Source organism: Amblyomma americanum, chromosome 1 (assembly GCF_052857255.1).
Source record: "Amblyomma americanum isolate KBUSLIRL-KWMA chromosome 1, ASM5285725v1, whole genome shotgun sequence".
Taxonomy (NCBI): Eukaryota; Metazoa; Arthropoda; class Arachnida; order Ixodida; family Ixodidae; genus Amblyomma; species Amblyomma americanum.
Window position 1 is genome coordinate 169,930,001 of NC_135497.1, and position 25,124 is coordinate 169,955,124.

Sequence of the window (25,124 nt, forward strand, 5' to 3'; positions counted from 1 at the left end):
TTGAGCATATTATCGTGCGGTGCCTTTAACTCGAGTGCCCTCGTCGAGAGAGGGACAAAAGCTGTATTGAGGCGCTGGTAGGTGTCCGCTTGCGTTGATGGAACCCACACGCATAAGCATGCATATATGCCATTAGCATGCACTATAGTGACTGCCCACCGAATCATCCATTGCTGCTCCGGCAAGTTAGTGTCGTACAGTGCAGCGCAGCTCAGCTCGGACCCTGAGGTTCAACTCCGAGTAAGGAAGTGGGGCGCAGAGGTCGCCGAACGACATCATCGGTCGGCCACCTGGCGTCCGGCCTAGAAGAGGAGCCCACCGCGGGGAGGCGAACGTCACCCCAACCCGCGCCTAAAATCTCTTCTTTAATAAAGTTTACCTCCTCCTCCTACTACTAAAGCGTGGTGCCAACTTTGAAAAACCGGAAGTGTGGACGAAGAGCGTGGTGCCAAATCTGGAAGCGAAGCCTGGCGGCGAGTTTGAAAACTCAGATTAGGCAACGATAGAACTTGATTAATTTAGGGAAACAGAAAAAAAACAGAGGAAAAGAGGGCCGAGGAGGTGTCAATGCTTACTCATTCCTCCAATGCGGATGCCGCAGTGATCTGCAAGTTGTTATAACAGTGGCAGCTGCTGCTGCCCATGCCGCGCCATGCAGTCGTTTCGGGATGTAATTTTGAAGGGCGTTTCAAGGTTCTTGACGCCGGCTTGTTGCGACCGCGCCCCACCTGATAACCACTTAACGGAAAGCACGCGGCAATGGTTATGAGGACGAGTTTGGTCATATAATCAGGAGTGTTTTCGGCACGAAATGATGCAGTGTGTTCCCACTGTGTTCTGCTAAACAGCTGCGTCTGTGAATTTAAATCGCATCGGGACTGCCTCTGACTGCCACTAATAGGTATATCAAGTGCGGATAATATTATACTGAAAATAATAGATCACTGCGCCAAATATAAACACAACGCACAAATATCCGACCTCCCAAAGCTCCATAGGGCTTGAGTGGCCGAGCCAGACAGGCAGCGGAACCGCACATACATGTACACCGGACATGATAAGACGTATTAAACATGCAATGCTTTCATAAATACATATGCCCGCAGTCGCCGAGGTGTTTTCCTGAAAAAGCAAGGTGTTATTTTCAGTGTTGGACATAAAAGCGCACTTTTGTGATAGCAGCATTAGAGCGCCATTTTGTGCGTCGTACTCGTGTCTTTCAGCATTTATAAAACTGCGCGAAGAAGGCACGTAGGAAGGAGAACCCAAAGACGCACGCACAAAACGCATCTGCGCTTTCCGTAACAACTGGTGATGGCGTTCGCTATTGCACTGGCAGCAAAGTGCAAGCTACCACTGTGCGCTCTGGTTTACATACGCACTCGATCCCTGCGCGTCTAGGCTTAATGAGGCACTCAGTTTCCTTGGAACCGCTCAGAACAGCAAATAAATACAGTGTGTTCACGAGAAGATAAGTGATTTTCAAAAACAGTAATTTTTAGTTAAAAGTCCTGATTGTTTCGCGATCATGGCGACGGCAATGATGGGCGCCGAAGCGGTTGCGATGGAAGTTGACTATACAGTAAGTTACTTAAATTTGCTAATTAACATTTAAATTGCAACAGATCGGCGCTTGGTAGCAATTAGAGAATTATAGCGGGCCATCAGGGCGGCTAGTGCCTGTTAGTAGATGTGTAAACTTGTAATTTCTCAGGGCTCTACGACGCTGGGAATTTCGGCCGCGCAGAAACATCCAAGGGACGCGGGGTGGCTGCGGAGCCCGCATAGTCACTCCCACGAAGTGGCGCAGGTCAGAGCGGACGCATCACGCTCCTTTCGCGCTTTCCCTCTGGTTCGAGCGGTGGTATAGGAGGCACTGCTCTGGCAGGGGTGGAGAGAGGTAGACGTGGCTGCGCTCTGCTTACGTGTCGTTTGGATACGTCTGAACAGCTGAAATTACTCGAGCCACTGTACTATGCGCAGTTTTACATTTCTTCACACCTGATAAATGATATAAAATACCCTGACGGATCGCTCCCATTCACTACATGCAAACAACAGCCTAAGAGTTAATACATAAGAGTTCATTCACATATCTAAGTTTAATAGCCTACCAATGAATTATGACGTCCGCCAATTCCGTCGCTGTGATCATGAAGGAATCATTCTATCTCAAAGAGCCCATAAACACACTGTGTACTGCTTCTCACCTCCAGAATTTCAGGCCAGCCTCTATCGGACGCCATCTCTTCGGCCTCAGTTAGGCAATTGGAAGGCTTTTACTTGATACGTGAGAAGTACTCAGTTCTTGTCTTCTTTATTTATGCCACCTGTGTTACCATGAATGTCAAGGGGGAAGAGCGGACTTTGTACAACGCTCTGTTCGGTTGGCTGGGAATTGCTTGATTGGTTAACTCTACAAATCCAACGTTTTAGAAAAAAGTGCCGCCAGCTTTCATAACAGTCCACATTTTTTTTTCAGAGCAACTTGTTTCTTCTGGCTGGGTCATGGAGGAAGTCAGTTTCTTTCAGGTACGAACCTTGCATCGTCCACGCGCACTCCTATTGCCTTATGCCTGTCACGTGCAAAGTGAACAGTCAATGACAATTGTTCGTGAACTTTTGCATCCCAAGAGAGCAGTGCGACCTGTTAGTCACGTTATAAAGGGGGATCCGTATTTGCAGCAGTCACTCAGGGTAATTGTCGCGCTCAGAAATTTCAAGATGCTTGCAGTTCCTACAATGCATGCATTGAAATGCGGCAGCCGTTGCCCGGGGTAGGACTTGATGGCGGGAACTTCACTCAGCATGTCGGCGCTGCCACGACTGTGCCACAATGACATTACCGTGCTTTTATTTATTGATTCAAAGTACAGTTAGAGTCTCTCTTTCGAGGGTACTACTTAAGAGGGGGGCAGTAAAAAACAAATATTAGTCACAGCATAATACTGAAAACAGCAGAAAAAAAGAAACAAGAATAACTAAACAAAAATATACGCGCAATATTCTACTTATTTTGCGAAAAAATATACAACGCTTGTATTATCACTACACTATGGATTGATAAGTACACTTAGATCGCTAAAACTAATCAAATGCATGGGAACAAAATCTTAGGGTGCATAATCAATCATCGCGACAGGCGCATCGTCAGATCAAAAAATAGACTGCAATAAAAAAAGGGTGAAACCATTAGGACTGTGGGTTAAGTTACAAGTCATTCAAACCACGGATTAGCTCTTGAAAGTTATTTGTGTCCGATTCGGTACTTATATTTAATGACAAATGCTTCCATTCGATGATTGTGTATAGAATGAATGACTTACCGAAAAGGAATTCCTGCATTATGTGCGGAATCTGACTGTTTGAAGTTAAATGCCGGCTTTGTTTTTACGGCGACACAGTGACAGCGAAAGACAGCGCTGTCTCCAGACTCAGCTGTGTGGGCGCCTGAGCCTTATATTGGACGCGCAGACTTAGGAGGGAGGGGTGTTTTGGAGAATATCTCATCTCTGGTTCGTTGACTTCGATATGCGAATGAGGGGGCAAGTGCAGCACAGTCAAGGCGTGGTTATGACTCACTGCGTGTAATCAACGCTCTATATTTGCCCAAGCATCCGTCATTCTCTGACACTTTTTTTTTCTTCGATGGATCGCACAGTGTTGGTACTCTCTTCGTCAATATTTCTTCATATTTCGAGGGATCTTACATTCTTGCAATTGATATCTATTAGTTGTTATTTACACGGTTCATGTTACACCCAGACCAAGCATACTCTTTCAATGGAAACACTAGGAGGAAACATTAGGAAGTGCCATAACACAAGTGTGTTGCGGTAATATGCTACGTAGCGCTATACACATTTTGTCGACAGGGAGGAAGAGAAAGCTTCAAAGAAAGCACGAAGCGTCGAGTACATGCTGCGCCAGAGTCACCAAGGCCAGTTTGACCGTCAGCTGGTCAGATGTCAGCCAGGCGCGCTTGAATGCGGGTGTGGAGTGCGGATTAAAGGGGATTAAATTGGTACATGGCTGGAATTAAGGATATGTTTCAGATTAACGTGTGGTTGCGGGGAAGTTGGAACATAGGAGGATCGCGATTGAAGAATCAGGGTGCTCTCTTTGGCATTGAAGGTTATTGATTTTGGAGCGAAAAACCGCTTATGATCGCATTTTTTTCATAAATATAAGACTTCACTATAACAATCAATGTATCAGCACGTCATCCGACCGCAGGAGACTCGGAACGAATTTTCGTGGGCGCCGGAATATCCCCTGGAAGAATGGGAGGCTCCTTGGAGCGGCGGTCCGGATCAGCCCGATGAGCCGGCCTCGCGGGAAGAGCAGCGTGAAAAAAAACGTAAGTTTAAGATTGGCGATTTAAATTAGACTGGAACAGGGGCCTGCATGGAGGAGTGCATATAGTTATTGATACCGTTGTAATTAGACGAAAGAATATGCAAAGACCTCTATATATGTGCTTGCCTCGCTCATCTATAATACGCAATTAGGAAGCTGTGTTCGTTCTTCTCGCTCATGCTTCTCCTGTGCAAGGGGATGTGACGTATTCACGTCGGAGGGATTTCCTTCCACATCACGTGACATCACGCACATCACGTCACTGACGTTCCTAGCCGGTGCCGCGGTGGCACACACTCTAGTAGTTTGGGCGGGGTCGGGGCCGGGATGCTCGCTTTTCTCTGCAAAGCGACGAAAGGTCGCTTTCAGGGTGAAGAGTGGTTCTGGTATGTGGTTAGAACATTGTGATATTGGCGGCCGACGTTTACGGAAGGCATCTGTTCGAAAAAAAATCACTATTTTTGTAGCACACCTTGCCACTCATTCGGCTCGTATCAGCAGATAGAGCAAGTACTGTCGGCCGCAAAAGGTGACAGTTTACGGGTTGCGGCTATGCAGGGAAAAATGTATTTGGATCTAGTGACGTATGATATTCGCGTGAAATATCTGAAGGTGTGTGGAAACGATCACGCATCATTAGCTAATACTGGGTCGCTGGGTCGTGAGGCGGCGCAAGAGTAATTTTTTTTCCGAGAACACGGATGCCGAAATCTTTTGATGCCGAAAATATATGCGTTTCCCGACAACTTCAGTGTTGTGCTTCGATCACGCGCCTTCACCAAAATATTGTTCTCCTCAGACCCGCCTCCTGTAAAATTTCGCTCTCTATAGTGAATTTCAGGATTTTCGAGCCGCATAATATTTGCCGCCGCTTCAGTAACGCAATAGTGTGATTTTAACATTATTTTGTTTTGGACAGATCTGGCCTTTTTACTGCCACAATAAGTTATCTACCAACAAAGCTGCTACGCTTGCGTTTTTTAATCATCTGAAAACATGCATACCTCAAATCCTGTCTTACAGCTTACGACGGAAGCGGAATGGTCGCGCGTGCTTACTCTACCAGCGACACAGCATTGGCCGACGTGAATAGCGAGGTAAGTGAAGCAAACACGGACTTTTACCATACCTTTCTTGGAGAGCTTTGACAGGTGCGGTCTATTTCTAAAAGGCGCTATCCCGGAATAAAATGAGCTACCCAAGCAGTAGAACACTGGGACTGTACGGCGAATGGCGGCATTCGTTAATTGAAGCATATATGCAGTCAAATTTTAATGCGAGAACATGATTGTTTACGCAAGGAATATAACCCGCCGCAGATGTCAAATTTCGTTGATTGGCTGAGAGATGGTCACGTGGTTTGTGACGTTATGGCATCGTGCCCACCACGTTGCGAGCACGGCTGCTGCAGCTAGCCCTCCGAATATGGCGGTCGATGGACTCACAATTTCAATGAAGCTGACGCAAGCACGCGAAAAAGTTGAAGTATAAGCTGTGGCTTTAAAGCTTTAAAAGTGGGTTAAACATCCCCATAGTCTCATTCTTTCCCTATTCTAACTGACAAGGCTTTCGATGCATTTACTAAATACAGGTCTCCTCGCAGAATTCGGTAATGCTATATTACGGATTAGTCCTCTCTATGCTTGATTGCAAGAAATTCAGCACTGACAAGCGCAGCAAACTGTTGCATTTTGGCACCTTTAACGCAGTGAGAATCGCGAGGTGGCTGTCGCGGCCGCCGCTTCCTCTTTTACTCATGGTAGGAAGAGTTTTTCTTAAGGCATACAGTTGAACCTCAATGCAACTAAGTTGAAGGGGCCCGGCGGTAACTTCGTTATAGCCGTAGTTTCGTTATAGTCTGTGTTGACCGAGCTTCCAACGGGAATCGTCATTACTTCGTTTTATCTATTATTTCGTTATAAACAGTTTCGTTGTAACGAGGTTTGACTATATTTTTATTGCTTTTTCGTGATATGAATGATGTTAATTGGATCAATCCTGAACAAAAGTTTCGAGTATATTTCAAAAACATGGCGATAACTGATTGAACGGGATACTCAGACCACAAATGCATCACGTCATGTGCCTGCAAAATCACCCGTCAAATTACTTTATATATTACTTTTTCACGACGCCGTGTCCACGTTTTTGTGCATTTTTGGTGGGTAAAAGCTTCGGCCGGCTCTATCTGCCCTACATTTCACGCACTACACACGCCAGCTTCACTCTTCTGGCTGGCGGCACGAGCCAACCCATTTTCACGCGCATGTTTTTTTTTATTTGGGGGAGGGGGCCCTACCCGTCCCTTAATCGCTAACACGCGCCGGGATGACGACTGCGATTACGGCGCAAAACACGGCAATCGTAGCACTAATAGAAGCAATGATCATGAAGCTGATGAGTCACCAGATATGCACATTGCTATTGCCATAACTGATCATGACTACAGCAGTCTTGGCAATGAACTCACCAACTTTAGCACTCAGGTTGTGACCTACATAGGTAGTTTTATTGCGAGGGTTGTGTCAAAAAGCGTAAACTGCACCTAGTGCTTAGAGATGATTGTACAGGACATCGCAAGTGTCTTTATTTTCATCAGGAATAATGGAGGCCGAACCATGCCTTCAGAGCTCGTATTTCACACCCTGTGCACTGCGGAGCACATTTTCTGCTGCAGTGATGGCAAGGGCACGAAACGTTGACCGCTTGATCATACAGTCCCTCCAGCAGTTCTGCCAACGACATGAGCAGAGCTTGAAGGAAGTAGAACATTACAAAGAGAACCCAGCACATGTAATTAGAGTAATGAAATTCCTTTTGAAGAAATATGTGACACTCAGATTGAGAGAGGAGGCAAGAAGGATAACAGAGAAGCAAGAGGGGCATATGTTAGAGCACTGCTTACAATGAAAATCTTGTTTCAGCACCAATAACAACCATTGCCAATTGCACTAATCAACTTAATGACATACATGTAGGAATGCAAACAAAGGTAGTGAACAGTCAGTGCATATGTCATAACGAGCCCCTCGGTTATCTCTCTTTGTCTGCTTGGTGACTAAACGACAATTAGTTAGTGCAAAGCAAGGAATGAAGAAAACAGGAACAAACTAATAATAATAAATTTTTTCAAGCCAAAGTAGCACTTGGGTTATGAAGCATGCTGCAGAAGAAGAGGATTCTTGATCAATATTGATCCCCGGGGGTCTTATACACGTCGCAAATTTGTTACAAACCATAGAGAACCAGCGGTTCAAACCAGCCGTATTGTATGTTGTCTTAAATGCTCCTGATTTTACACCATCAAAAGATGGCGTTCAACAACTGTTGACACAGTGACAGTAGTGGGGTAGCTTCACCAGTGCATTGTAGGAATGAATCTGGCCAATGTGCATGTTTATAAAGTAGTATCCCAGTGTCAAATTCAGCACTGCGTTCCATTGCGCTGCAAAGATCTCGTGTCATGTCTTATGCCCGATAAATGGCAAATATGTCTGTTGACTGTATTAACAGGAATAAGAGTGTTGAAGTTTCTTAAAACACACCTTATACGTGAAATGCAAAAACTCTACACCACTGCACTGCTCAGTACAGAAAATGTTTCTGAAGGGATCTGCACCAGATGCACAGTGGTGCTATAGATAACAGGAATGATGAAGAGTGACATTGAACATTTATTCCAACATTGGTCATGCGAAATCACTGAAATGATACTACGTGGAACATGTTTTTTTCCAAGTTCCCCTTAGTACTGCTTCTTCTTGGTACTGTTTCTATTTTTTCATGCGTATGATTTGAGTGTGTGAAAAAATGTGCAAGGTATTAAATGCTACTCTGTGCATGATTGAGAAATTATTTACATGCTATGATATTTTCATTGGTCGAGTGTGTACAACAGTAACATCAGTAAATTTATAGCAAAAATAAAAAGCAGGCATTCACAAACATAACTGCTCAAGTTAAATAACTGTCAACTATGAAACTAGCTGTAACTCTGTAGTGGCAGGTAGTATAATAATCTAACATACTGGTGATTGTGCGTAGATACAATGGTTGTCAATTTTTTTGTTTTACAGAATATGGAATAATTTTTTAATAATAATAATTGGTTTTTGGGGAAAGGAAATGGCGCAGTATCTGTCTCATATATCGTTGGACACCTGAACCGCGCCGTAAGGGAAGGGATAAAGGAGGGAGTGAAAGAAAGGAAGAATGAGGTGCCGTAGTGGAGGGCTCCGGAATAATTTCGACCACCTGGGGATCTTTAACGTGCACTGACATAATTTTTTAACATTTCCAAAACTGTACGCGTGCGAGCCGCATTCCAACGTTTCTATTTACCATTATTACTTTGCACAGTACTCTGTCAGTGCTCTCTGAGTGCGACTTATCTCACATGTATCTTGCATAAGTTCTTCCAGGTTGCTTCGTCGCGCAGATTAAACCTTTCAGAACAGATGACAGATTTTGCGTTGCATTCAAATAGAATTCGCATTTTGACAGGCAGTGGCAGAGAATGAAAACGGTACAAAAGGCAGGCGCTGCACTCTGCGCGAGTGTCGTTTCTTTTGCCTCGCCTCCATTATGGAACACCAACAAGGTCTGACCGCCGGAGAAGACAGGAGGTGGCGATGGTGCAAACTTTACTAAAGGGATTTCAGGTAACGCCAAAAGGCGTGGGGCATGCTCGTTTTATAATACCCCGTACATAAAAACAAACCTTGCTGAACCTCGCCAACAATCCTCGTTGATCTCGGCTCACACAAATACAAATCATACGCAATCAGCGGCACAGGATTCACCACCACCTGGAACTATCTTCGTGCGCACACAATCGTGAACATTGTGCACACGAAATAGAAAGGAATTCAACAAAGTACGTAGGCAAGCCGCAGCACCGTTCCTCGTACAGCTTTTTAACGCGCACACCACCTGCTGTGGACGCGCACTACCAACGCCGCCTAACTACGAAGCGCGCAGCCATGCTGGGGAAGTTGTGATTTTGCCAGAGGAGTACGCTGTAATAGCCGTTAAACCGTTAAACTTGGTCTAGTCACGCCCTAATGTATAAAGGGCGACCTGCGCATCCCGTGGTCGCCTACGGCTGCGCACGGCCGAAGGATTACCACGTGATCATTAAGTAGGGACCAAGCGTGCCGGTAGAAGCCACCAGTGCTCACCCTCACAGCAACGCCCGAGACCGTGCCCGAAACACTCCAGCCCTGCTTTCAGGAGTACGGCGATGGAGGTAAAAATTCGCGCAGGCTCTGCAGTAAACTGGCATTTCATATTACAGACAGGGTGCGGCTAGAAAAATGCGCGGCGATACAAGCGAGAGGCACTAAACCCCAGATATTTGGTGTCGTTGCTGTGCAGTGCAATGAAATTTGAAACTACATTGAAGGCGCGGCCGCGTGGCTGCTAGGATTGAAATGGTGTAATCCCTTACAGCTTTTTTCCCCCCTAATTGTCTGCTGAAAAGTTGGTTACTGCTGTGCTGCGAGTATGGTATAGTGCGCACTTTCCGTGCTAGCCGAGGCCTGAGCGCGCCCGTATTTCATTCTTCCTTAGGTTTAGCTAGTCCCGAGCCCGAACGCAGGGAACGCACTACGTACCGCTTTGCAGGGCCCATGCGTTTCCTTGCTGCATTCGGCACTTTCACTGAAGTGACGTGCGGTTAAGAGCGTGGTAGAACGTGAGTAGTGTTAATTGCAGTGCATGCCACAATCGTAAAAATGTGCTGTTATTCGCTTTACAAGTAGCAGCGAAAGTCAGAGCTTGAAAAATGCCAAGAGCGCAGAGAAGGCAGGAAAAATTGTTGGCACAGCAGAAGGTTTCAACCTCCGCAGCTTAAGGTCTTCCCGACAGTCTTCTGGCCTGAAGTGAAGGCTGTAGACCCTGCTTCGGTCTCTTGGAACCCAGGGCTCTTTCCATGGCCCTAGAAAAAAAAGAGGAACATCGTGGAAATAGGTATACATTGCTTCACGCGGATACGTTCTGGGTACCGCTGAATGCAACGCAAAACTCGACTAGGAGCGCACGAAAGCTCCGAAGCTCGATCGCCACTCGGCGGGCGCCGTCGCTCGAAATGCACATTAAAAGCATGTTTCAAAGCTAAGTGCAGCATAGTAACTTATCTCGCCTTGCCGAGAGATATTTTTCAACCACTGGTTCCGAATATCGGTCAAGAAAACTCATGAAATGAAATTCCTCTTGATGCTCGGCCGCTTGACTTGCACAAGGGCACGAAGCAGTAAACCATCGTGCATGAAGAAGCCGAAAACGCGAAAACCGGCGTCCACGTGACTGAGAATCACAGTTTCACTGAAATCGAATCTGGTAATCGAGATCTAGCCACACCAACAGATCACCAAGCACTCATCTAATCGACTGTTTCGCGCACGTGCGTTTTTGTCGTTCCGTGCTCTCACCAAAAATGCTTGCTGCCCATTAGTGCGGCCGGCCACGCGGGGTGGGGGGGGGGGGGGGTATATATGGGGGTGAACACTAGCGCCACTGTTCGCAGCGGCGGTTTGGAAAGCTAAAATCCACACAAGCAGAAGAAAAACATCGTCACTGGCGGAGCGCCGAACGCGCAGGTCGCCCCTTATGCGGTAGGTTGTGGTCTAGGTCGTCTGGATCATGCAGGGGACGATGAGCGGAGTAACAAGATGGCTGTGGCCCACGCCATGGAGCTACTAATGACTCCGCTGTCGGTGTCTGCACAGGCCAACGACGTCGAGGAGGAGCATATCCAGCAGCTCGCGCGGTTTCTCCACCCGTTCCAGCTTCAGCCCCAGCAGGACGACCCAGTGGACCAGTCAACGTTGACGCAGCAGCGAAATGTGAGTGTCATGCAGCCCTTTCCGGTTAGCATGGAAGTCATGCCGCAGTCGCTCATGCAACCGCAGACTCCCGCTGGTCATGTTCACGTAAGAATCACTGCTCCTCTCAAACCCACTGAATCGTGCGGGCAGCGAAGAAGCTGCTGTCGATGTCCGGCTTGTACTGTGTCGTGGTCGTGGTACACGTTATGCTTGCTGTTCTTAATAAAACACGTTGTAGGTCATTGGAGAAGCTACTCACAGATATCAGGATTTGCTCCAACATCGAACCGTGCTGAAAAAGAAAAGTGGGAGTACCATAGCAGTCCCTTTATTAAGCTGGTAACAGAAATCAGGAAAATCGAGGCGTCTTGTGCAGCTCTGAAACTGTCGTGCTGCTGGCCAAGCATAGGTCTGACAGTTCGTTGGCCCGCCCATGACAGGGAGGAACGTTTACATGAAACTGTTTTTTGTTTCATACATGGGCGGTGGCGCTTAGCCTCACAAAAAGCAGTAGAAAAGGTGAAACAGGGTTATTTGCGCTTCAGCACGTGAGTGTGTTCCTCCACCCTGTTCTGAATGTGCGACGCAACTTTATCACGTACGGTTACACCTCGTTTAGTTTCCTGGTATAGCGGGATTATTCGTTTTCAAAGTTTTCACTGTGATACGGTCGCTCCGCAATAAGTTTCCTTCAGTCTAGATGGCCTACTCAGTGAGGTTTTCTCTCCGGTCTCCTTGATTCTATAGTGAACACTGCTGCTCCAAGGTGAAAACTAAACACTTGTTTGGCCACCTTAGGAAATGCACAGTGGTGAATACAAGTATATGAAAGAATCAACAGGACAGGCAGTGTTTGTGAAGCTGCCTAAATGTCTCCACAGTTGCCATGTGACATTGAGTGTGGCTCATATGGCAAGTCTCTGGTGTGACCGTGGCTATTCATGCGACACGATCTTACTCAAAAATGTGTCGCATTAGGTTCAACGTCTAGATGTAAACACTTCTCTCTACCGATGTGTTTGAGCGTTTAGACACTTGCACAGTTTTTTTTTTGTACTATTGTGGAGCTTATGCGTAGCTTGCGCAGGTTCGCAAGTAGTGAGCAGGTTGAGGTGAAAACTACAGTGAGAACAGGATAGAGCACGGGGAGATATTGATGAAGGCTTTTTCCACGTGAAAAGAGCTGTGTACTGAAACGTGTCCTGGTTAATGAAAAGTGCTGTTCAAGTTTTACCCTAGTAGCCTTCATTCTCTTCTTTAATTGGTGCGAGTGTTACTCTTGTCCCATCGATCAGGTGCTGGGATGCTACTGAATAGTACGAACAATAAAAATTATTACTGGTGATATTACTATGCAAGCCAAGGAGAAAAAGCTTATTTTCTGGTTCGTGTCATCTCATGTTGCATGTTGTGTTCTTTTGCAGCAGCAGTCTTCTGCCGGAATGATAACTGGTGTTCGCTCAACATCTAAATTTGCAAGCTCGAGCATGATCCCTTCAACATCGGGTCTACCCATGACACCCACCACACCGGCGTTGGCGGACCCTGGAATTTTTCCGCAGATTCAGTATGTCATGCTGCTTCTTTGTGGGCTCATCCTTTCCATAACAGTTAGGCTGGCTCTCCTATGTCGCACTTTTCTTTGTTAAGGGTGTCACTGTCCATGAGTGAGATGAAGATAAAGTGCTTAGCCCTTGTGCCTGTGCATGTGATGTTGCCATAGGAACGACGTTGACGTGTTCTAACTAGGAGAGTGCGCATGTTACAATGATACATGCTCATTTTAAAAATTTGATTTTCTGCCACTAGAAAGGTGCACAATGAGGAGGCGAAGCCGGTGCTACAGTTGTGAAAAAATGTTTTATTTTTTCCCTCTGTTCACTAGACCATAGTTACGTAAGAGCTTTCTTTCATTTTTCAGGCATCATCAGAGTTTTGATGAATCTGAAAGCATATACATTTAGTTTACTTTTTGTTTGTCACAAACTTGACTGAAAGTCTAAACAGGCAGGAATGGACAAGTTAAGGCTGAAACCCAGGTAGCACAAAATGAGATAGAATACATCTTGAGAGCAACTATCCGAAACGAAACAAACGGCTAGGAAACAGTGTGGAAAATACGTTTTCAGCTGGTTAACATCTTATATCAGTCATATAGCTCGTTTAATGTGCGGGCCAAAAGACGTTTCAGAATACATCTTCCAAGCATAGTCTAGAAACTTCTAAAGGTGGTCTACAGGATACCTCTTCCAAACATCGTAAAAAAATCTAGGAATGAGCAACAGGTTTACCTTTTCTATACGAATGCAGGTAGTTTAGAAGATGTTGAAAATGCGATTTGTAGCCGCCATTTTGTTCCCGTGAGCTTTGTTCGTTTTGTTCAGCAAAAGAAGAGCTAGAACAGCGGAAGCGGAGCGAGTAGGAGGGAAGGTGGTTTCTGAGTTATAATCAAGGACACTTGGGAAAGATGGGCCAAATGACAGACTTAACGCTGTGCACCCCAGCTGGCAGATGACAATGACAGCGGGCGGTGGGACATCCTGTAGGTAAGCTCATATGACAACGGCAAGAGCAAAGGGTCCTCGATGGCCACTTCTGGTGGTGTATGTGGCAGTTGGCTGGGCACCTTATCGGCTGCAGCGACCCCAGTCATCGAAGACTCGAAGCTATTATAGAGTTGCTGCTGCCAATCCAGGAAGCACGATCCACCGCTCACCGCCACCAATTTCGCCTATGTAGCAGCAGAGCAGAGAGACATTCTAAGCCCAGATGAGCCGCTGCTGCAGCAACAGCTCCAGGGAAGGAGATGTGAGTGATGAAGCGCATTTAGGGGGAGGCGGTCACAGTTCCCTGAGGTCGGACGGGAGCACTGGTAAATGGTATTCACTCAGAGGCATGCGGACGCAACATGGTGGAAACGCCGCGCAAGCAGGAGATCACCGAGGAACCACTACACAGCGATGGTGCGAAGAGGTGTGCGCGCTAGATGGTAGCTGCACGCCGGGAGAGGTTGAACAGCGACAGAGAGTTGAAACAAAGAGCGCGCGATATCCACCGTGCAGCGAGGAAACTGCACGAAGTATAAATGATTAGCCGGTGTAACCTTGCTGAAGTACACATAGGCAGCGACGCGGATAGGGCGGCAGGCACGCAAAGGTCCACGCGAAGACCGCGGCTGGACGAGTAGCCGGCGGGTACTGACGCATAGCTATGGTGCGAAGAGCCAGACGAGCGACGAGGGATCCGCTGCTGAAAGGCGGCAGAGTTGCGGTATGAGTTACATGCGAACACAGGTTCCCCCAAAGTTAGCACGATGATGAGGAATCTTCACATCATATAAATCAGGCTTGGTGCAGGAATTCTGACGAGAGAGCGCGACGTTTCAGGCGTGCACCACGGCGGTCGCAAAGATGGTGGGGCCGCCGCCACCGCCCGCCAGTGTCGAGACAGGCAACTGCATGCCCTCTGAGAAAAACACCGAGTCAAAACAGCCTGTCAGAATTAGATCTGCCTTTCTGCAGAAACGTTTGTCGTCTATTATCTCTTAAAGAAGGCAGTAATATAACCAATCTTCAACCCTGTGCAAAACAAGCCCGAGAAGCCCGCCAAAATAGAGTGCTTTGCCGCCAAAACTTCTGTGGTCTATAAGGCGTCTTAAATAGGGCTAACACCGAACCAATTCTCTGACCGGTGTCCATACCGATGCCAAAATAAGATACCTTTCCCGCCAGAACTTCAAGCGCCTTTAAGATGTCTTTGAGAGGGTCGAGATAGGACCCGTCTTCCAAAGTCCTCCTTTAAGCATATTGTTAGGACAGATAGAATCCTGACAGTAAAAAGTCTCTTGAGAGCATTTGTTTTGGTCGAAAATCATTTTTAGCTCTTTTATTTCTAAAATAAACATTTTGAAGATCTTGCATGCTACCTGGGAAATAAGGTACGCAGTATGATAGGGTATGGTATAAGGTATGAACACAAAATAAGGGCAGTTCGTTAAATGTGATGAGGAAACTGTTTGGTTAACTGGCGCCAGTTTTTCTGCAAGTTGAAGTGGTTTGGTGGGTTTGAAGACCAGGCTTCTGTTGCCATGTTTGTTTGATTACCAACGCAGATAAATGTATGCAAGGCATAGTTAAAACTTATTGGAAGTGAGCAAGAGGCATGATGCAGAGTTGCTATTAAGGACCACAGAAAGAAGTATAATTTTCTTGGCAGCTTGAGTAGCTCAGTGTTGGCTTTGGGAGTATTACAATGGTTGAGTCTATTGTTGAATAGTTACTGTAGATTCTCACTGTCCACAGATATACTGTGAATCTGTTAGTAATTCTTAAAAACATGGTTGTGGGTTAAAACTTTTTTTTTATTCTGTATGATATTGTCACCCGTGGCAAGCATCACAAAGTAGGTAGGATATAATAAGTAGCAACCTGGGTAACAAAAATCTAATAGTTCACTTAACTATTAGATTTATGTGGCTCACTTATTTAGAGATTCGTAGCTTGCCATTAGTGACGTCCAAGTCAGTGTTTAGATTCAATCAACTATTAGAGTTAAGTGTGTCAATTATTTAGAGATTCGTAGCTTGCCGTTAGCGATTTCCACGCCAGTCTTTAGATTTTCGAAAATAAATTTTGAGCTTCCACTTGCGCTAAACCAAATCCGCACCACAGAGGAGTGCCTACAAGCACGTGTCGTTCGGCGGCGCATGTGTCATGTGTGAACTAGTAAGAGCAACCTCATTCACTGCTCCCTCGTGGGTATATCTAGTACACTCTAGCATCGTGCCCACGAGGAAGTCACACGAAGTGACACGCGTTTGCAGGCGCATGTGGAGGCTCCAAATTTCTTGTGCTGCAATTCCGGTGTGGCCCGTGTTTTCGAAAGTTAAAACACTTGATATCACTAACGGCAAGCCGCAAATCTCTAAATGAATGAGGCAGTAGACTCTTAATACTAGTTAGAGAAGGTGTACAAGAAGGTGTCAAGAGAAAAGTGTACAACAGCTTTATCTTGCCGGTACTCACCTACGGGGCAGAAACGTGGAAGTTAACGAAAAGAGTTCAGCATAAGTTAAGGACAACGCAGCGAGCCATGGAAAGTAAAATGATAGATGTAACGTTAAGAGACCAGAAGCGGGCAGAGTGGGTGAGGGAACAAACACGGGTTAATGGCATCCTAGTCGAAATCAAGAGAAAGAAATGGGCTTGGGCAGGGCATGTAATGCGAAGGCAAGATAACCGCTGGTCCTTAAGGGTAACGGAGTGGATTCTAAGAGAAAGTAAGCATAGCAGGGGCCGGCAGAAGGTTAGGCGGGCGGATGAGATTAAGAAGTTTGCAGGCAAAGGGTGGATGCAGCTGGCAAAGGACAGGGTTAATTGGAGAGACATGGGAGAGGCCTTTGCCCTGCAGTGGGTGTAGTAAGGCTGATGATGATGATTAGTTAGAAACCTAATTATTAGATTTTAGTTAATCAGCTTGCTAGTTTAAACGTCTTACCTATTTTTTGATATCTGCCATGGGTGAGAGTACTATAGATAGTTTTCATGTGACTTCAAAGGCACCATGTTTGGATGCTGTAGAGACTAGGCAGAAGACGGTTTCATGTCGCCATGCTATTTGCGAGTGGCTTCCTCAGCACTAGTGGCCCCGCACCATCTTTACAACGTCCCTTATTTACTACCACTCACCGCTCCACCACGCTAGCCTGAAGCCTGAACAATGGACAACCCACTCTCCACAGCAGGGGGACTAAGGAACATCTCCACTTTCCTGCCTTGCCTTTGTTGCATTGCCATAAAAGCAACCAGTTATCAATAACTGGATTAGGAAAATGGCCTGAATTTCGCCTCATGTTCTGGACCCAAAGATGACGGCCGCTATGACATCGGTACAAACTATGTATACAGAAGAAAACACTCTTTCAGCTCAGGTAACATGTTCTTAAGAATTAACAACAATCTTTGGTGAAACATCCTTGTATGCTACTTGTTTGTGAATCCGTTCAGCTTCTCTGCTGTTACATTCATGAGGCGAGTCCTGACTAAAACAAGGATGTCTTCCCACAGGAATGTTGTCTCGACTGTAAATTTAGGATGTCGACTAAACCTCAAGGCGATTGCTCTGCGTGCATGGAACGTCAAGTACAATCCCGACCATTGTAGAGCTCTCATCATGCGCATCCGAGAGCCCCGAACAACAGCGTCGATCTTTAGCTCGGGAAAGATGGTCTGCGCTGGCGCGAAAAGGTACTTGTTTCTCTCCTCCACATATTCCTGTTGGCCTAGACGCGAGAGAAGCATTTTCTCTAGGTGTTTGTGCTGGATAGATTTCTTGGAACAGTGTATAGCAAGGAGATTAGTGTCGTGTTTTTGCTAGTGCAACAGTAGTTGTGGCACATTATTCTTTTAGTGCTGTTGCTTTAACAATAGGCGTGCCTCATGCCAGGTTTAATTTGCCACAGTGACTTCACTAACAGAAGCAACTTTAAGCAGGGGTTACATGCTTGTCTCTGGGCACGAAATGTAGCTGTATTATGAATAATAAAAAATTTGTTCAACAATTTTTGAATACCGTAACTGGTTAATCAGATTGGTTTTGACTTTTTTTAGTGTTATGCACCTAACTGTTTTTTGTTTAGTCTATTCGTGACAACCTGGCAGCATATTTTTCTAATAGAGCAGAGTGTAAGGTATGGACTTCAGAAAAATTTTTATTCAGCGAGTTTAGTAATACCTATTAAGAAAGATGCAAAGCAAATGCTTGTCAGGGAAGTCCACCGTGAGAGGTAAAGAGAGGTTTCTAAACCAGCTTCCATTTTGCATGCACTCACGTAGCCTTCGCTTATGGCTGTTGCAATAAGGGTATTTTTCTTTTTGGAGAGAGTCTTGCTAGGAGTTGACATTCTAATTTAACTTGTGCTCTGTGAAATGTTTAAAACCCACGTTTTTCAGCAGAACAGTGTTACAAGGAACAGCAGGGATTTGGCAGTTGTCTAAATTCCCCTCACCCTTGTATATTTTTATAGCGAAGAGGAGTCAAGGCTGGCTGCAAGAAAATATGCTCGGATCATACAGAAGTTGGGCTTTGAGGTATGTATTTTTTTGTCAACTTTGAAAAATACTGTGCTACATTTACTAGCCTACTGCAAGACCATCTTGCTAATATATCAGATATATCAGAGTATTTTAGTATTTGGAGAGTGGTCTAAATTGTGAGCTACGTTTCTCAGAAAATTTCAGTAGTCCTTAATATTTGTGGCTAATACTCTCCTGAATGTTTCTTTTCAAAAATTACTCTTTACTGTGTTGCTTTATCACGGCACCAAGTAGTTTGGTGTGCAATTTAATATGAATGTTCTTTTATGCGCTGAAGCTGCACTTGAACTATGAGACACAGCAAAATATATGGTTGCGAATTAATATTCACCACCAGTAATTCTGGCGTGCATTACAAATCTCAGTGAGGAAATCTCTTAGCATATCACCTGCATCGATATGCAACCACTAAACTTGAAATCAAGCCTTATGTTAAGTAACTGAACTGAATTCTACATCCATCAAGCCACCATGGATGGTTTTGGCAGGCTGTTATGACCATGCAGTCCAATCAACAAATATGTTTGGAGGAGAGTTTAGAATTTCCACCGTTCTGTTGTTAAAAGCCGCCTGCATAAACTGGTAGACTCAGTGGAAAAAGTAACATTATTGCATAAATTTAGCAAGTTAAGGTGATTTCTGAGCGCCTTGAAACAGAGGTAACAGTATGCCCACAGAAATTTGGATAGAGTTATCCACAGTGTCCTTTTAACCCAAGTTTTGTTAAACCTCTTTGCAGGCAAAATTTCTTGATTTCAGGATTTGTACCATTGTGGCCAGCTGCGATGTTCACTTTGCCTTACGTCTCGAAGGCCTCGTTGTGACCCACAGCGAATTCTCAAGGTCTGTTCTTGCCCGCTCACTCTCCACTCGTTCTTTGAAGACATAGGAGCGGCGGTACTTTTTGTAGTGATGCACTTCTGGCCTTTTTATTTTACTTTTATTTACTTAATTTGATTGTTATTCACCGTCAGTAACAAAGAGCATTACAAAATGGGATGTGGGAAGTAATAACAGAGATCGCAAATGGAAGCAAAAGGGCCACACTGTTACAGGAAGATTTGCTGCTCCAGACTTGTGTCTTTTTTCTCCTAGATGTTAATTTTTTGCTTTCTTTTGTGAATAATAGATCGCTGCCAACTCATTTTCCTTTCAAGCACCTATGCGAACCACTTATCACTTGCCCCTCTGCTGAAAATTGGTTCCTTGATGTTCGGACAGTGGAAGGGCAGCAAAGCATTTCGTTGCTCTTGAGACGGGCCATTACAAGATTTATAGCTTGAGGCATATGCTGTTGCTGGTAATTGATTTTACTAGAGACAAGAGCAGAAGTTAGGCAGTGTGGTGGGTGGGCCTCAGTGGATGCACGTATTTTACCCTTTTAACTGATGAATATATAGTTGTGATTGCAAATAGCATCTATTCGTTTTTACAGCTACGAGCCTCAGCTCTATCCTGGACTCATCTTCAAGATGAAAAAGCCAAGGATTGCCCTGCTTATCTTTCCGTCGGGAAAAGTTCTGCTTACAGGTAAATAGACGAAGGATGTGTTGCAGAAATGAAGAATCAATACAATGCCAAGTGAGTTGGTAATGTGGAAATCTTTGCTTTAGTTTAAGGCCACCTTTTATGGAGCAAAATTAAATTCCTGAGAATGTGCATCGAACCTCGATATAACAAACGCGGATATTACGAACTATTGCTTGCATCCAACTCTTCGCAAATATTTTAGACAAACGCATGCAACTTCTACTTTATATATCGAAAGCAACTGGCCATGAAACGGATATATCGAACTCCCCAGCTCCAAATGGTGCCTATTTGGATGTCAGGCATCGCCGCACTGCACAAGTGGCTTGTGGTGATGCGGCAAACGTTCGCGCCAAAGTTTTCACTTCAGTCTCGCACTCGCCAGCAGCAGCGCGTACGGCAGCCAGCACGCATTCATGCCTAAGGCGTCCGTCGACAGCGCCCTGGATACAGCAGCGCAGGAGGTTGCAAGCTTGCAGTAACTATACTGCGCTCATGTCGACTGTCACGGCGGTGGTGAAAACGGCGATCTTTTGCTTTGACGTGCCGCTTTCCACGCGACACGGCTGTGTTGCGAAAAAGGCGTCAGCGCTTCACCTGCGCTTGCGGTGTTTTGCGTAGAAGCCAGCCTAAAGGTGCTCGTTTTTTTTTGGTGGTCACCGGAATAGCCGCGAGCTCCTTCGAAACACCGCGAAAATCTTGTAAAACGCCACTCCGTTCCTCTAGTAAGGGTCGCCTGAATTGCTGTGTCTACACTGACTAAACTGCGCCGGTATTGTGGGCGTTTATGACGAAGTTTTATATTAAAAATTTTCGGCTATGTCAAACTATTTTACGATTTTTTACCTGTTCACTATAACGAGGTTTACTGTATTGCCGAGATGCATTTCTGCCGCATCTTGCCATGGCTAGCTGAATATTGGATTCATCGTCTTGTATATTTTTGTTCGACATGTCAGTTTTTAGACTTCCTTGTGTTCCAATCAGTCATGTTGGTTAGGGTGCGCGAGCATTTGAAACTTTCGATTACCGAATCTAATATCCTCCGATCTGATTCCCTGAGCAAACCAAATAGTGTATTTTAAGAATTATAAGAATTGAATACGTTTTCAGCTTTGCGAATAACTGCGACGAAGTTTGAATTAGGCTCGACATTGTGTTCTTTGACTGCTTCAGAAATGGGGCCTGCTTTGGTGCCATGTAGCATACTGCCGCAATCAGGGCTTGGAAAGGAGGGTTCGTGCCATGACAGTGTCGATTCGGGTGGTTGTGGTCATAGGGCTCATAGGGAGCCTCTATGTTTGGACGAGGCGACTTGACTCTAGCAGGTTTAGTAAACATTGCCTTAATGCCTGTTCTGGAATCCTTGACTCATACATTTCCTCACTCATCTACTCAGATGTGCTAGCTTACTCATTGTAGTCACCAGTAGTAAAAAGTAATTTCCTTTGTATGACTTGACAATCATAGAGTTAATATATTGACTTCATGTTGTATGCCCCTTTCTAGAGATGAGCATGATATTTTTTGACAGCCATGGTTATAACCTCACATGTTATAGCAGCGTACCGCTATGCTGCCACTAGTTTTTATGAGCGTTGGATATTTATTTAATTTGTACGGATGTTAGCACGAGTATTTAATACTTCTAAAAATATTCAATTCAGTTTCATTGCAGTTCGATTTGTGTTAAATTCTGTTTTTATCTACAATATTCATGTTCGATTCGGTAGCACAGCTATACTATTCGTATTTGATCATGTTTTGAAAAATTAATACCTTCAAATCCCTATATTTGAATTATACAAGAATATAGAAGGTACGTCCAGTGGTGAGTGGCAGAGGGTCAGTGCCTAGACAAGAGTCAGACTAAAGTGCCAAGTGGAAATCAGTGGGAGAGGCATTTGTGTTGCGGTGGACGATAGGCTGTTCATAATAGAGCCCCCTTGTGTGCTTTCCCTAATTATTCAAGAGCTCACTAATCTGTTTCTTCATTTTTTGCATTGTGTAGAGAGAGCCACTGCTAGTGGAGAGAGGGTGGATGCCTTTTCCTCTTAACTAAATTTAACGGTCTGTTTGCATTTGTGTGGTACCGGAATGGTTTTGTTGCCTGCTTTGCTCAAAATAAGCTTGCCACGTGTTTACGGTACTAGTGCCAAATCAAATATAGAATTTCATACCTTGCAACAAAATCCACCACATAGTGACAGTGTGTGGGTGAACTCCATACACGATGTCGAGACACAGCAAACATTTCCTTTACATGTGTGAATCAGAGGAAGCATTTTTCATGTCAAGGAAAGGAAACTTGTGTGTCAAAGTTCCTTTGACTTGGTTCATAGATAGACAGCTTTAATTTTTAGATGTGATATATGGTGTTCTTTTGCTGATTTCTTATGCCACATTTTGGCCCTTTGTATGTGTTTTTGTTTAGCCAATAGCTGTATATTTATATGTGTTCTATGTTAAAATTTTAGTTATGAGTCTGCGCTTTTTATGTGTCGTTGTTGTGTTGTTGCTTGTGTTCTTTGTACTCTTACAAAGCTTTGCCATCAGCCATCCGATCCTGGGAAGGCAAAGTGCCTTTTTTGTCTCTCATGTTGCCACGTTGGCAGACTGATGTAGGCGATTGGGCTAGTTGGTTCAGTATTTTGTGTGAGACAGCGCTGGACTTAGAGACAAAGGCGAAAACTAGACAAACACAAGGGCACTGGCTTTCAACCTATGTGACAGCCAGTTGAAAGTGAAACTCAGTGCCCTTTTGGCTTTGTCATGTCTGCGCCTTCGTCCTCAAGTGCAGCGCTGTTCCACACAGAATAGCAGTTTGCTTACAGTCGTATACATACTTCATTTTGTTTTTATGAAAAATGGTGGAAATTTTACCTAACTTTGCGCTATGCAAAAAGAGACAACAAAGTGCCATTGGTTTGCAAAGCTCATGCCTGCAAGCCAGTGGCCAAAGCAGGACAAGGATTTATAGCCAAAGCGTAACAGCTGGTACATGTGCATATGAGTGGCTGCACTTTGCCTTGTAATGCCCATTATTTATGTGTGGTGAAATTTAATATTTATTTCCTTGTGATGCCTCTAGTAGTATTGCACTCAGTGTTCACTGACAAACGTATTTTAATTGCTCACAAAAGCAATTTGTGTGTTTCAAATTGATGGCTGTGTCGTAAATGTGCCGGCTTTGACATGAAGTTAGCATGAACCTTGAACCCAAATGAGTGAAGAATACTCAGATATATCTGATGTGAGCAATTGTCACAGCCTCGTGGCAGTGTTCACAACATGGAAGGGAAAATAATAAGGAGTGTTTGCAAGAGCACCTTTGTGAAGATTGTAGATAAAACACGCGCTATGATAAATCAAATCGCAACAATAGAGACTCCCACATAGGTGATACTGCATTGTTTACACTGACAGAGTGACTTTGCTCTTCTCTATAAAAAGGAGAAATTATGACAAAAATTTCTCTGATTTTAACGTAGGTAAACAGAGTAGGCGTACGAGAGCATGTATTTATTTTTTGCCTCTTCTTACTGGCACCTGCATGAGAGTACAACTACGATTCTTGCGGTTCATCCTCACGCCTTTTGCGCTTTTAATGTGGAATAAACGTGGTTTTAATCAATTTTATCTCCACTCGGCGCCAGCTGCCAGTATGCGCGACTCTCTGAACTTTCCCAAGCTTCCTTTCATTGGCTGCAGCTTGCGCGATGCTCCTCCTAAGCAACCTAAGATTGCCCGAGTTACTCTGATGCCTCACACATGAGAAGATAAGAAAAGACTCTTGCTCGGGGTTATGCCTGTGCGTTGACACACACAAAAACAATCCCCTCTTTGTGTCCTTATACCACAGCACTCACGCCTTCTGCACATTCTAATGGGGAATAAACGTGGTTTCATTCAATTTTATCTACACTCGACGCCAGCTGCCGTGACGCCCTCCTTCCATTGGCTACAGCTGGCGCAACAGTGCTCTAAACATTCCCGAGCTTCCTGCCATTGGCTGCAGTTTGTGCGACTCTGATCTTTCCCAAGCTTCCTTCCATTGGCTGCAGCTTGCGCGATGCTCCTCCTAAGTAACCTAAGATTGCCCGAGTTACTTTGATGCCTCACACATGAGAAGACAAGAAAAGATTCTTGATCGGGGTTGTTATGTCTATGCATTCACACATAAAAAAAACAAGCCCCTCTGTGTCCTTATGCCACATCACTAAGTCATTGTAATGCCTAAGCAAAGTACAAAAGGCTTGGTTTTGTATTACTGCTTCCTTCACTTAGCACATGGGTGTCAGGCTACCATCCTTTACAGTTGGCATATGTGCAGCCCGTGGAACTTATCCTAAGAAGCCTGTGGGAACAACGGGAATGGGGGAGCAGCCGAATGAGTTTTTCTTCTATATGTCCTAGCACCAATCTGTTTGTCGCTTCACGTGCTTTCTTTCATTATTGTTCTTTCTTGTATTTAATTTTTTTGCTTGCTTTCCTTCTCTTCCGATTTCCTGTCGTTCGTAGTGCAGCTGCGTTACTTTTCTTGGCCCTCCTGTCCCGCTTATTGCAACTGTGAAGTTTTAATGTTGAATTAGAAAATGATGCTTACTCAAGGGCACGCTGTAAAAAAGGTTGAAGTGAAAAATGCTGCTGACATTTATGGTGAGCACCTGTTATCATGGCCGTGTTAATTGAATCAGCATAATTTGCATCCGATTTGGACTTGAAAATCAATGATGCGTTTTTCCCACCACTGTTGAGAATAGGCAGGCAAAGCAGTGGCCACGTAAACGTTATGATACATTTATGGCTTCATAGAATTACTCCATGAGGCCATTGGAGAGACATGTAAAAGGCTTCGCTCTGCAATGGGCATAGCCAGCCTGTTTATGGCCCGCCATTTTAACAATACCTGAAAAACCAATTGCAAGAATTGTTTATTTGTTTGTGTGGTATGAGTGCGCCAACAAACACCTGTAGACTAACATTGTCTAAGAAACTGCTAAAAAAACTTGCAGCAGTTATTTGTTGCTACACTTGCACAACTTGAAAATTCGCCCAGTTACACTGCACACTTTTGTGTGAAATTTAACATTGACCATCAAAATTCAATTCCTGTGCAGGTGCAAAGGTGACGTCTGAAATCTACGAGGCGTTCAACTACATCTACCCAGTATTGAAGGGCGTCGGCATCCACAAGTAGTGACCGGGGCTTATTGGTTTTAAGTGGACTTTGCTCTATGTGTTAATTCAGCTCTTTCCTGTCCAGTCGTGTGCTCGATGTCATCCAAAGTTAGCCATGTTATCGCACATTGTG

At 44.8% G+C, this 25,124-nt stretch overlaps 1 protein-coding gene across 1 annotated transcript; it reads left to right on the forward strand.

Moving 5' to 3' along the window:
- Window positions 1-5,388: 5,388 nt before the first annotated feature.
- Window positions 5,389-25,124, forward strand: LOC144093484 (uncharacterized). Its single transcript, XM_077626925.1, has 8 exons — window positions 5,389-5,456; window positions 11,088-11,291; window positions 12,614-12,753; window positions 17,252-17,431; window positions 18,211-18,274; window positions 19,020-19,123; window positions 19,716-19,810; window positions 24,931-25,124. Exons 1-8 carry the CDS (start codon window positions 5,400-5,402, stop codon window positions 25,008-25,010), a joined length of 924 nt encoding a protein of 307 aa, XP_077483051.1. The 5' UTR covers window positions 5,389-5,399; the 3' UTR covers window positions 25,011-25,124.

Excerpts from the sequence above, each read along its gene's own strand:
- LOC144093484 (XM_077626925.1), top strand. The coding sequence starts at position 5,400 with ATGGTCGCGCGTGCTTACTCTACCAGCGACACAGCATTGGCCGACGTG. Across the intron at positions 5,457-11,087 it reads TGGCCGACGTGAATAGCGAG|GCCAACGACGTCGAGGAGGA; the intron begins GTAAGTGAAGCA and ends GTGTCTGCACAG. Across the intron at positions 11,292-12,613 it reads CTCCCGCTGGTCATGTTCAC|CAGTCTTCTGCCGGAATGAT; the intron begins GTAAGAATCACT and ends CTTTTGCAGCAG.